The 13,413-nt window shown below is 44.5% G+C and overlaps 1 protein-coding gene across 2 annotated transcripts in view; it reads right to left on the bottom strand.

Annotated features, from left to right (window-relative positions):
* DSCAML1 (DS cell adhesion molecule like 1) overlaps nucleotides 1-13,413 on the bottom strand; it is a 468,701-nt gene that overhangs the window by 15,394 nt on the left and 439,894 nt on the right. For both annotated transcript variants that reach the window (XM_069224722.1, XM_069224723.1), the window contains exons 26-29: nucleotides 11,431-11,718; nucleotides 9,486-9,641; nucleotides 3,734-3,764; nucleotides 3,359-3,477 (exon numbers count right to left, since the gene is read on the bottom strand). In XM_069224722.1, the coding sequence (XP_069080823.1) occupies nucleotides 3,359-3,477; nucleotides 3,734-3,764; nucleotides 9,486-9,641; nucleotides 11,431-11,718 (594 nt within the window). The remainder of the gene's footprint in view (nucleotides 1-3,358; nucleotides 3,478-3,733; nucleotides 3,765-9,485; nucleotides 9,642-11,430; nucleotides 11,719-13,413) is intronic.

Here is a 13,413-nt window from a genome sequence, read left to right on the forward strand (position 1 = left end):
CTGATGTATCTACAATACAAATATTACTTTTAATACAACATGTATAGAGCTAAGGAAATTAGTACATTTCACAAGGGGTGCATCCACATTTATCGAAATCAAATCAATATATATACTTTCTAAGAAAATTCAGGGCTATTCTTAGCCCCTCATATTCACATCATCCTTTTAAATATTATTGTGCTCCTTTTTTATCATGCCATCACAATGTGTATTCTATACTGTGTCCTACTTCACACATATTCTTACTCATTATCATGATACATTTCCTATTTATAATAACCACTACTATTTCCTTATTGCATTCAATATAAAAATGCCTTCTGTTCATGCTACCTAATAAGACATTTCTTCATCGTGTTCATGCCACCTAATAGGACAGTTATTTATCAATCGCGCTTTACATTTCCAAAACTGTTTAAATAATATATACATGAAATGTGACTTTAATTCAGTATAACATTGTTCATTTCAAGCATTTACTGCTTCATAAATCTCCCGGCATCTCAAATTCTCCTTATTTACAGTACAAGACTCATCTTAATTTCTACATAATTACATAAAGGGTTGACTGCGTCATTCACTTTCAATGTAGTAGTCCTTTCTTTTCACAAGGTCACCTCGTGAAATGTACTGTTTCATTAGTTCTATATATGTTGCAGTAATAGTAATATTTATATTGCAGATACACTGCATTATATCAATTAAAATTATTAGCCAAGAAACAATACTATATCCTTATGAAGGCTATTAAATAACAGGCCGAAGCTATGAATTCGTAGTCAAATTAATTATGTGAAGAGCAAAGAATGGCTATTAGGGAAGGATGCATTTCATTAATGGTTGGTGGATTTTTGGACATTTAAATATATAAACGCGATTCATAATTTTCCATTCTTTCCCCCAACATTTTAATGTTTAGAGTGTCAATGGGTTTATGTTTGGTTAGTTTTTTTTTGTATGATGTCTCTGATATGAAATAAGTAATGTGATGAAAAAGTGGTCTCAAAAATGTGTTTAAAAATATTTCTTACAGTGAAAATATTTGAACTGAAGATGAATAAAAATTATCAGAGGTCTACTTAGAGTACTTTATAAATCATAGGAGATATGTATTCGTTTTTTTCTGATATAGTCTCTCAATATGCGAACCCAAAGCTAAAGATAATAACTTAAGCAATACAGCCTGGCCAAGAAGCCACCTTCCCGAAGAACACATTTTGAAAAAACATTAGTTTTTATGATTTAAGACATTGATGAAGATACTTTCAGATATTACACTGGACTAAAATTCTCCCTGCAAAAAGTGAGCATTTTGAGACCAGTGATCTATTCCCCTGTGTTTTCCCATTCTACAGTACAAGGGGTCTCTTGCAGTCACCATCAGTGTCTGTGCCAACAAGCTGAGGACACTGCAGCGTACAATTTTCAAATTCTGGCTTTTCCACATAGGCCTTTAATGTTACAAGAAGGCAAAGTTGTGCTGATGCATACTCCTTACCCAAAGTTTACATCACCTGATTGCCCCATGTCCTGCACTTCAAAACACATTTTCCAGAGGTGGCATTACCTTCCCCCATTTAGCATGTTTGCAAACTCCCATGTATGAGGCCATTAGCATGCTGAAATGCCAGACAGGTTCTCGCAGACTTCGTTTTCACTCTCTTCCCAGGTGTGGGAAAACATCCGAAAACTGGAAGCCCTGAAATAGCAACTCTTCCTCCATTAGTCATCCTTTGCTCTTCTGACTGGTTCTTTGCTGTCTCTGGATCTGCAGGATTCTCTGACAGATGTTTTCTGTTTTGCCTCCTACACTAGATTCCTGGCATGCCTTTGTTATTAACTGTATCACCAAGTGTGTTTTTTCGTGTTTTTTGCTATAATAATTTATAACCATAAACTGTCATCTACAAAATCGTAGGGTTAATAGTGAATCTAATTATGTCTATTTTGGGCTAGATTCTAAAATAATGTTTTGCTAAACTCAGTTTACTTTCATTGCCTGTAAGGATGATATTTAATTTAGGCTCCAGAACAGGTATTTTGCTCAAATTAGGTCTTAACATTCATGTTTTCTGCTACGTCCATTTATATTAACACCGCTTTGACGTTCTCTTACTGCTACAGTCAATAACACTCTCCCATGCTCTTTATGCCTTTGACTTGTTTCTAACTTGGCACATCATTGGTGTTTCGAGAATACTTTAACCCCTGCTTAGTGACGTATACATTCATGCTGCTTTCCTTTTCCTGTGCTGCTGTCTACCCGAGGATCCCTGTAATGTTTAACTCTAGTACCTAGAGACAGACCCTACTCCAAAGAGTGTTTGTAGCTAGATAGAAAGATTAAGGAATCCATGGTAGCGTAGACGGTTCCTTCACCAAGCTTGAGAGCTTGCCTCCTGCACAAACACGCAGTTTTTGTTTCATTTGCTTGACTATGTGTTGTGCTTCTTCTGTTAAGGTAGCCATTTTTTCCAAAGAATCTGCTCTATTTTTTGAATACCCTGGCTGAGATTTGCTATGGTACACTGCCTGTTTACAGCTTGAGCCTAGTTCCTGCAATCCTTAGAGCAGTGAACGTGGCTGGATGTCGGCTGTACATGAATCTTGGCCATGCTCCCAGCTTCTCCACCGTCCCTTTCCTGTGCCCAAAACGTCTTGTACGTTGTTGTAGAATTTATATAGCGCTTCATACCCCTGATGAGGCTGTGAAGCACTGGGTTTCTGGATACCCTTTTTACGTGCTGTGTCTGATTCGCCTTGATCAATTCCTCCACAGCATCACAAAATCACTTCTGAGGTAAGACCTGCATAAATACCCAAACTGATCCAGAAGAAACACACAAAGCCAACATTGAAAGCATGACTTACAATGCATTGTGGCCAACCAAACCCACATACCCATCTGCACAGTACAAACACACGTATTCACCATGGAAGACAAAACACATGTGCACCTGCAGCAATTAGATACAGGTCCAGCTAGGACAATATTCTATCTAAGCGTTGGGCAAAAAAAACACAATCAGCTGTCCCAGAATGCGTGTATACACATACACACACACACACCCTAATCCCATTCACCCCTTCCTCCACCTCCCTTTACGAGGAATAAACATTGGCTTCAATGAATTGTGTATTTCATAGTCCCATTGGATCCTGAGGTTAGTTGCGGTTTTAAAACACAAACACTGTAAACTCCCTAAAACATCTCTGGGAGCAACTCCACTGAGGTGGTGTGGGTCTAGTGAAGTCAGGCTTTACCATCACTTAGAGGACGGGTCTGGTCCCTGTAGTGGAGGGACACACATGGACACAGACAGACAGAAACACACATACATAACCAAGAACATACCCAGCTGTTTGATGCCCTCCTTGTCTTCAATCAGAAGCTGGACCCTGGGAATATCAATGTGCAGCCGTGGTCCCTGAGGCGGGCCCTTGACTGGAGTGTCAAAGCTCCGGTTGTTCTTGCTACGAAAAGCAAATAGAAAACCAAGGCGTAAATCCAGGAGAATGACTAAATGTTAAATCATACCGGGTGAAGGTCTCACAATGCACTTCAATCCTAACTTGAGAACACGTACAGGTCTAATACCTCTTACTCCCAACCACTAGAATTTTATTACTTCAGTCAATGCACATCAATCCTGACCTGTCGCAACCTCTGCTATTTTAGTACTTGGATCCCCATCTGATTATTGTGTTTTGTTCTCTGGGCTCCACTCACCTTATTAGCATCTCTGCCAAGCTTTTTGCATCTGCAAAGAGAATAACGACAAGCGCATTAATTTATGAAAAACAATGAAAATGGTCAGCGAAAGGAAACAAACCCATGACCTGTTTCTAGTTCATGCAATAGCATATGTAGGGTTGCACACGCTGTAATGGGTCCTTATTCCCCCTGGTAGGGTACTAAACGTAAGGCATAAGTGGGTATCTCACTCCCTTGGACTGCAGTGTGTCTGCACCGGCTGCACTACTCATAGCTAACCATCCTGGCAGCTGCTACAGCTCCCCTGGCCATCGAGATGTACAGTTCAAATCTTGCGCTCTCATGATGGAGTGTTTCAGACACCTACTTCTAAGAGTGCTCTAAGTGGGCCAGGGTTTGCCATGGCTCAGACCTGGCAAAACAAGCACTGGCAAATTCAGTAAGTTTGAGTCTAGCAATTGAGTGCTGACAAAAGCAATGAAAATGCCTTCTGCGGTGCAAAGCTATAAAAGAGAGAAATGACAAACCCAAATGATCTGGCTTTAATGTGCCCCTGCATGTGAACACAGGCATTCACAACTGCAGTGTACGTGTGTTACTTGAATAATTGCTGTTCAGCACTTTAACAGTTCTTTTGTCTTTGCCATGTTGGGAAAAAGTACCATAAATTAGTGCTTCCGGTATAGAATGCACGTGAAATAGAAATAATGTAATGTGACAAACAGTGTAATGATTGCACTTCTGAGTTATAAAAGAGTTCCTCATGCAGTCTAGATTAAATACTTCCCAAAAGGCCTAATGATACACCCAGTAGTCAATAGCATGAGTAAAAGTTACTCCTCTGACTGAAGCCAAAGCATATGCTATCTATATTTTTTAAAATGGTAACACCAGGTCGTATGGGCAGCTCTACTGTAAAATGAGACTTCAAAGGATTGGTTTGGGTATGCAGTGGACAGATGAAATAAAAAATTACATGTGTGATGACAGAGTATACTTTTAGGTATAAAATAGTCCCTAAAGCATTCCAATATAGGGTAAGGATACACCCAGACAGCCTAAAGAAAGGTGACATTAAAATACTCCTTTGTGCTGATGCAAGATGTGATTGATAATGTCTCAAGCCCATCGCTGAAACTTCATGAAGGAGGCTGAACCAAAGTTCCTTAGAGTATATATAGAACATAGTTATGTCAGCTATGAATGGTGTTTGTGCCATAGTACGTCAAGCCTACAGATATTGACCTATATTTCTATACTTCGATGAAACAAAAAACAATGAACTGTACCTATCTTCTGCATGCCGTCGCTGCAATGCAGTGTCACCAGAAGTCCCCGTTGTCTCAAGGGACAAAGCTACAGTGTTGGTCTGGGGAACCAAAACCAGCCCTGCCAAAAATGTTCAAACCAGCTCTGCACCTTCATTTGCTTGTACGGTCCCTCTTTCAGCCCATGCATTCTCTATCTCCTGATCTCCACTCTGATCGCTTTCCCTTTACCTTCCACATCCCTCCCTCTCTTTCTTGCCATCCTGAAGACTTCCAGTGCCTCCTGCAAGTTACCCCGTCACTGTGGAAAGTGACAAACGCATCGTGGGCTTTCACATCGGCCCTCATTTGCTGCAGCCCACCAGGGAAATGCCACGTGTAATGAAAGACCTGCCCGACTCCGAGTAGAAAATGCTGTTTACCAATCACGTGCCAGTGCGAGATACTATTTCATTCTAAATGAATAATCATGTTATCCCATTTGTGCTCTTGACTCTACTTGTACAGGGAGAAAGCAGTCAAGGCGCTGCTTACTTTTAATTTTTTAGCTGACAATTATGGCCCAGAAAATTGCACTTTATAAATGGTTAAAAAGATTATGTTATCTGTTGATTTCCGGTATTCTTTGTCTAGTTAGAGTATTTTTTAATTTGTCAACACATGATTTTATTTCACATGTATCAGGCTGCATTTTAGTTACACAGACCATGCGTTTTGTGGAGGGTTCTTAGATATGCTTAGGCAACACCAGTTTAGAGCATTTCAGATCTCTTGATTCAACTGACAGACATTTCGGACCCTTGGCCTACGGGCAGGAGGTCTTCACATACTTTTAACACCCAAGATATCGCAGAGTCACCTGGGTACCTAGTCTGCCACTTGCCTGTGGCCTCCAGTTCCGCGCTTGTTCCAGACTGATCCACTTGCTGCCATTTGACCAAGGAACACCACCGCTGCCTGGGGTTTCTGACCTGGGTTTTCCCTCCCACCGTTCTTCCCAACAGAAGCCCTGCCCTCCCTTGGACATACTTAATGCAGGCCGCAGTGTGACTGCACAACAGATGTGCAAAGTGAGCATGCCACTGGGGCACCCAAGGTGTACAAATGTCAAGCCCCGCTGAAACCGTCTGTGCCTGGACCGCACCCTGCACCAGGAACCCTGGCCCCATGACCATCCAATGCAACACCACAACCACAGTCGCCACCACAGCCAACAAACGCTGACACTACTCATCTGCCATCTTCCGCGCCCTGAACAACACACGTCTGCTGTGCATCCCCAGCATCATGGTAGGAACGTTCTCTTGCACCCATTGCAATTTATCTGTGACATCTAAGATGCTGACACCACTACCTCCAAAAAATAGACGCAAAACACAACCACCACCACCCCATACCATCTGTCTGTCATGCTCCTCAATGTCCGATCCCATGAGAAAAACTCCTCAGAAATCTAGGACATCCTCAACAGATACACATATGGCCTTCTCTTCCTGACTGAATCAAGTCTCCAACCCGGATGTCGCAGCAGCCATCCCACCCGCTTACAAAATCATACACCAGGACCAAACCCACAAACTAAGAGGAGGACGCTCAATCATCTACAAAAACATGATTGATTGCACCACCTCCACTGTACCAGACACCAACCTCATGGAACATCTCCACTTCAAAATACAAACGGACTATAACACCACCCGGAATGGAACCCTGGTAACCCATTCCCCAAGCATTCTGCAACCACACTGCACACTTCATCGCTCTCCTCTCCATCAGATCAATCAACTACATCCTCCTCTGGGACTTCAATTTCCACCAGGTAGACACCACGGACCCCAACTCCACGGCCCTCCTCGACAGCCTCAGCAACCTCGGACTCTCCCAGCTCGTCCATGGACCAACCCGCATACCAGGCCACACCATCAACCCTATTTCCTCCTCCCACAACCATATCACCAGCACCTACGTGATCCCGCTCACATGGTCTGACCACTACATCATACATTTCAAGATACCTGCCGAAGAAGCCACCCCACCAGAAAAACCTAAAGCACCATCAAGGCACTGGGGCAAAATATCTGAAGAAAACTGGACCAAGACCCTACAGACACGCCAACCCAACCACACTAGGAACCTTGTTGCCGACACCAAGCTTTTCAATAAATTGCTCACCGACTGTGCCAACCGCACTGCTTCACCAGAAACAAGACCTCCAAAAATAACCCACCTGGTACACAAATGACCACAGGGAGTCAAAGCATCACTGCAAACATCTTGAGAGAAAAAGGAAACTCACTAAAACAGGAAAGCAAGGTCCACATATAAAGCCAACTTCAACCTCTACCACCAACAATGGGCCGCAAAGAAAAAGACCCTAACTCCCAGACTTGAAGCCAGCCCCAAAAACGCCAAATAACTCTTCACCATCACAAGAGTTCTGCAGTCCTGCGGCTACCAACAATTAAATCATTCCATTCCAAGCATTCTGCAACTACTGTTAAAACTTCTTTGAACAGAAGACTGTCAAGATCTACAACACATTTGACCCACAGCATACTGATATGAACACCAAGCAGGACACCTCCCTCATCGCCAAACAGCAGCTAACAAGCCCCTCTTGAATGAAGACACCACTGCCCTGATGAGTACCATCCACTCAGGAGGGCCCTCAAACCCATGCCCCCACTTCATATACAACCTTGGAAGAACAATCATCTCCCCCGTGCTCACCACTATCATCAACACCTCCATAACCACTGCCACCTTCCCGTCTTGCTGAAAAAATACAGAAGTCAACACCCTATTGAAGAAACCAACACTGGACCCCAACACCCTCAGTAGATACAGGCCCATCTTGCTCCTGCTTTTTCCAGCTAAAGTCATGGAGAAAGCTATCAATACCCAACTTGCAGACCACCCAGAACTCCATCAACTCCTAGGCTGCTCTCACTCTGCTTTTGCACCAACAACAGCACAGAAACAGCTCTCATTGCTGTCACCAATGACATCAGAAGCATCTTCGAATGAGGAGAAATGGCTGCACTTATCCTCCTTGACCTCTCTGTAGCTTTTGCTATGGTTTCCCATAACTGACTCATCAGAAAGCTTCAGCACTTGGGTATCTGTGGGCTGGCCCTCAAGTGGATATCTCCTTCCTCACAGACAGAACACAATAAGTTAGACTGCTGCCTTACACCTCAGAAACCAAGAAACTCTTCTGCGGAGTCCTCAAGGATGGTCACTCATCCCAACACTCTTCAACTTCTACATGATTTCCCTCTCGGACATCGTCAGAGCCCACGGCATCAACATAGTATCCTACACCAAAAACACACAGCTCATGCTGTCCCTTACCGACTCAACCAGTACCGCCAAAGCAAACTTCATCAACTGCATGAGCAAAGTCGCTGCTTGGATGAAAAACAACTGACTTCAGCTCAACACAGACAAAACCAAAGTCCTTATCTTCAGCAACAACCACTTCCCCTAGGATGCCTTTTGGTGGCCCTCAGAGCTTGACTACCTACCGACCCCTATGGAGCATGCCAGGAACCTCTGGATCATCCTTGACACCAAACTCTGCAAAAGCAGACAGAGCAACGCCGTTGCCTCATCATCTTTCCACATCCTGCAAATGTTAAGCAAGATTTTCAAGTGGATCCCACTTAACACCAGACGACGTCACCCAGGACCTTATTACAAGTAGACTTGACTACGAAAAGGCCATCTACTTCGGAATCCCAGCCCATGTTCTAAGATGACTCCAAACTACCCACAACTCCAGACTCATCCTGAACATCCCGTGAAATAACCACGTCTCTCCACACCTCAACAATCCCCACTGGCTCCCAGTGCAGGAAAGATGTAAGTTTGAGCTACTCACCCATGCCTACAAAGGTCTCCATAACACCAAACCAGTGTACTTTAGCCACCGTTTCCACTTCTACCAACCCATCAGACACTTTTGTTCTGTGTCCCAGGCAAGAGCACACCTCCCTCGCATCAAGAAGGCCATAAGCAGAGGGTTCTCCTTCTGATGCCTCGCAGCCAGGACCTGGAACGACCTCCCGCAACACCTCAGAATCTCCCCCTCCATCAGGGACTTTGGAAGGAACCTCAAGATATGGCTCTTCCAGGTGAAACAGGCATGCTCTCCTTCCCCCACACCTCCCAGGCCTACCCTACTCAGCACCGGGACACCATCACTGGTGATTAGGCGTGCTCTACAAATCCACATAACATTCAACGTGATATTGCATCACAAACCTCTTCCCTTAATAATAGATCATTTCAGACTGTTGTTGATTGGAAAGGCACTGTAACTAATGTTTCACAATGATGGAGCCCTTCAGACTTCTTGCTATCGTACAACAGAGCTTCTGAGACCTCATGAGCCCTGAAGATAAGGCATTTCGGAAGTCTTCCATCCGTACAGGTACCTATAAAGAGTTTCTCCTCAGTAATCCCTTCCCAGAGCAGAGCCAGAGATGCACACTCACCTCTCAGCCTTTTGAGTCGCTTTTCCTTTCTCTTTTTGCGGATGATGAACAGAAGAGCGACGCCAAGTGTTGCCAAGATCACGGGGCAAGCGATGGTGAACAGTTTCTTCACGTCATCCCCTTCACCTTGGGCAGATTTGATGGGGGGGATGGTGCCTGCAGGTAAAAGAGGAGACACAAACTATAAGGAAGACTGGGACGCCAGCTACTCTTGGGGCGAGATTCCTGGCAGCTAGTGACCTCCTTGACAGGTGGGATATTGAGATGGACAGAGGTCCCTAGGTCTAGACCAAGCGCGGCTGGAGTAGCGTCACCCTCCCCGCCCAGCAAACAGCAGCCGCTGCAAATCACCTTCAACAAATGAAAAGATAATAAACGCGTTTATTATCTTTTCGTTTGTTAAAGGGGCGGGCCTTGGGGATGACGACCAAACATACATGTGCAGTAGGCTCTCTCCAGCCCGCACAGTTGTGGGCTGGAGACAGCCTGCACAGGCTTCCAGTCTGCCTGGGAGCACCCTGGCTGGGTGCTCCCAGCTAATCTTGAGGCTTCTATGAGCAGTGTCAGTATTGGCCGCAGGGCAGTCTGGGAGCCTGTGCCTGCCTACAATGTTGGGAGCGGAGCGGCGTGGGAGCGGAGCAGGTAAGTGATTAAAAAATACATTGTTTTATTAATTTGCCCCCGCAATGCCCCCCCCCCCCAAAAAAAAATAAAATACCAGGCACCCCCAGCACCAAGAAAGCCCCACGAGTCGCACCTGGTCTAGGCAGAAGGTTTGGGCTTGACAGGGTTGCACTTATAACCCTGTGGGTATTAATGGGGAAATAATCCTAGGAAAGATCCTGGTATGGACAACAAACAAGAGTGCACAATGACCTGCTGCAGCTTCAAATGACAGTGTAAATACCTTGCATTAAAGGAGACATGAATCGTAGGATTACATGTTGTGTACCAGCACAAAAGGGCAGGCTGAGACTACATTCATAATAGCATTGTCAAATTTGGTTGAAACAGCTAATCAAAAAGGATCCTAGCAAATTGTAAAAGGTAATCATGTAAGTAAACCAACTACATATGCAAGGAATTAACCAGAAACGCAATAACGTAACAGTTAAGCTAAAGTAGCTAAGCAACAGTTAATGCACTTTTTCCCTATACAAATTCATTGTATTAGAAGATGGCTTTACCAGTCTAAAACACAACAGAAACCACAGCTCACTGTGGAGCTCATGTTACGATGAAAGATAAAATGTTTTGCTCTCAAATGTGACACACAAAGTTTATGTCAGCAATGGCAAGACTCGTCTACTGCTACACCTCCAGGTGGCGAAAAACAGAACACCTCTGGTCCCACCCTAGCAGCTGGCCTGTTGGGTGTGGAGGACTTACTGCCATCTGTACCTAAATTTGAAAACTGTCCGGATGAGGAACCAGTGTTTGCTGGAGTTCTCAATCGTAAGCTATGAATTGGTATTCTACCTCTGAAATATATTATTAATAATTGGGACACTGCTCATCACCTGATCAAGACAGTGTGATAAGTACACAACGTGGGTCGAGGGTGGGATACATTTCCTGATCCTTTGCCCACTTCATGCCATTCAAAAGGCAAAATAGCACTCAGAGCGTGCTTGCTGTGGTGGGCTTGATTAAGAGTGATACCACGAGACCTGTCAAGATCACTGCCTCTTGTTTCCTGTTGACCGCCTGGAAAACTAGGCAAAGTATTGTTCTCGAATGATTATAATGTTTTTATTTATTTAATAATCGGTTTCAGAGGAATTTGCTTTATTGTTTTAAGCCGCACTGGTCAAGACTTTATCTGTATATTTGTCAAATATGTTTGATATTCTTATTTATGACAGCAATGTTTTTTAAAGAATTTGTTTTATTATGTTAGGTTTTATGGGCATCAGCCCGGGATAAACTTGACTGATCGACTTACTGCCATCGTAGTCCAACGTGGCGAACTGTGCCGTCTCATTGCCGCAGCCGGCGCTGTTGCATGCCCGCATTCTCAACTCATACCAGGTGGCCTCGCGCAGCTCAGTGAGGAAGACCTCATTCGAATTGTTGGTCCGCAGGGTCTGCCAAGCCCAGGTTCCCTTGGGCCGGTACTCCAGAACGATGCCGGTGATGGGGCACCCGCCGCTGCTCCAGCCCTGCAGGTTCAGCCGTGCATGTGTGGCATTGACATGGGTGAGCAGGGGCTGGTCTTTGCTGCAGGAAGGTTCTGGTAGGTGGCAAAAGAGAGAAAAGGAGAAAACAAAAGAGTGAGAATTAGTAAGACGGTGAGAGAAATAGAATGGGAGAAAGAGTAAGCAAGGGTGACAAAGAGCACAAAAGATTGTTAAAAGCACTTACAAATGATCAAGAAAAGTGACCGAAATTTACTTATGACCTCTGCAAGTTGTAGACATGGCCTCGTCTAGGAGTAATGACCATTTCCGCCATCAGGCTTGAGTGGTTGCCTCATTTGTGCCATGCTACGTCGACTTGCAAACCAGGGCTGAACCAGTTGTCTATTCTGAGAAGTGTTGTTTTTTCTAGAAAGTTTGGTAGCGCAGTTGCTGCACAATTCTGTGCTCAGAGGTAACGTCCTTAGGGTACAGGTCACTGGTCCCAAGCTTGACGCATGCCTACGACTAAAGTTGTAGCCTTGGACAACCCTACAAATCACACAGCCATCTGCATCACAACAGTCCCATTCAACAGATTCTGTCACTTCAGATCATCCAAACAATTTCTTGAGTCAGAGACACATCCTACAGCCAAGTCGAACTACTTCACCATGTTGAAGAAAACCACAGTCCTCCATAATAATGGTGCCTATTAAAGATTCTAGATTCCTTCTCAAGACCAAACAATTCCCCCATACCATATCCCTGCTGGGCAGAAAAACGCACAAAGGACCAAACACATGCATGCAAACTGCAGTTTCAGGGAGAAGTTGGAAGATGGCTAGACAGAACTGTTCCACTGAACGACTAGACAAGTTGGAGCAATGTCACACATTGTAAGGACTAATTTCTGACTAGGAGACCCAAAGCACTACTTTGTTTTCACAGCAACTACTGGGGGCGGGTTAGAGGACTATGCGCTTGGCATTGTGACCAATCAGCTCCACTCAGCCTATCCACCACTATCTCCAGTAAACATCCAATCACATGAAAGCTTATTTTTTATGTTTAGAAATTGCAGTTTCGAGACATTTGTGATTCAGCTGTAGGCCTTCAGGAAACGTGTCACTAATTGAGTCTTTCTTGGTGTAAATTTTGCAATGTATCTGGTTGTAGCCGGGGTCTTTTGTGGAACTGTGTCAGTTTATTTGCCTTCAGAGGCTTTCTGGGCTTGTACAATATTTTAGGGCAATCCTGGCATTCAAGGTGGGTGTTGTGTACATCAGGGAAACCAATCGGTCTTTGGGGACCGTGTATTGCACTGCTCTTACCAACTTTCAATCTATATAAGAACCCAGTACAATATATTAAACAGAACACAACACACACTACAATACAGTATGTCTTCTGGGACAGGGTTGGATCTGGCAAGGCACCTTTAAAGCAACAATGTCCAGGCCAGTGGTGGGGATGACATCTTGGTGTTGTGCTGGTGCAGTGTCAGTCGTGGAGATGATGTCCTGCGCAGGAATTGTGTTGGGGGTGCGTGCAGAGATGCTGCTGTAGAAGATAGCAGGAAACGCATTGAGGCCTGCCATGGGGTTGGTGCATAAGACACTCACAGGTTTAGTGTCTGTGCCAGTCACAGTGGCTGGGTGTGGGTGTGGGGAAGGTGTCAAGGCCTAGTGTGGGATGGTTAGAGGGCAGGCATGGGGATGTCTGGGTAAGTCATGAGGACAATGTTGGGTCAAGGCTTGGGGACAGTGTCAGGTTAGGACCTGCAGAAAGGGTTGGGCCAGATGCAGGGA

Source organism: Pleurodeles waltl, chromosome 3_1 (assembly GCF_031143425.1).
Source record: "Pleurodeles waltl isolate 20211129_DDA chromosome 3_1, aPleWal1.hap1.20221129, whole genome shotgun sequence".
NCBI classification, from domain to species: domain Eukaryota; kingdom Metazoa; phylum Chordata; class Amphibia; order Caudata; family Salamandridae; genus Pleurodeles; species Pleurodeles waltl.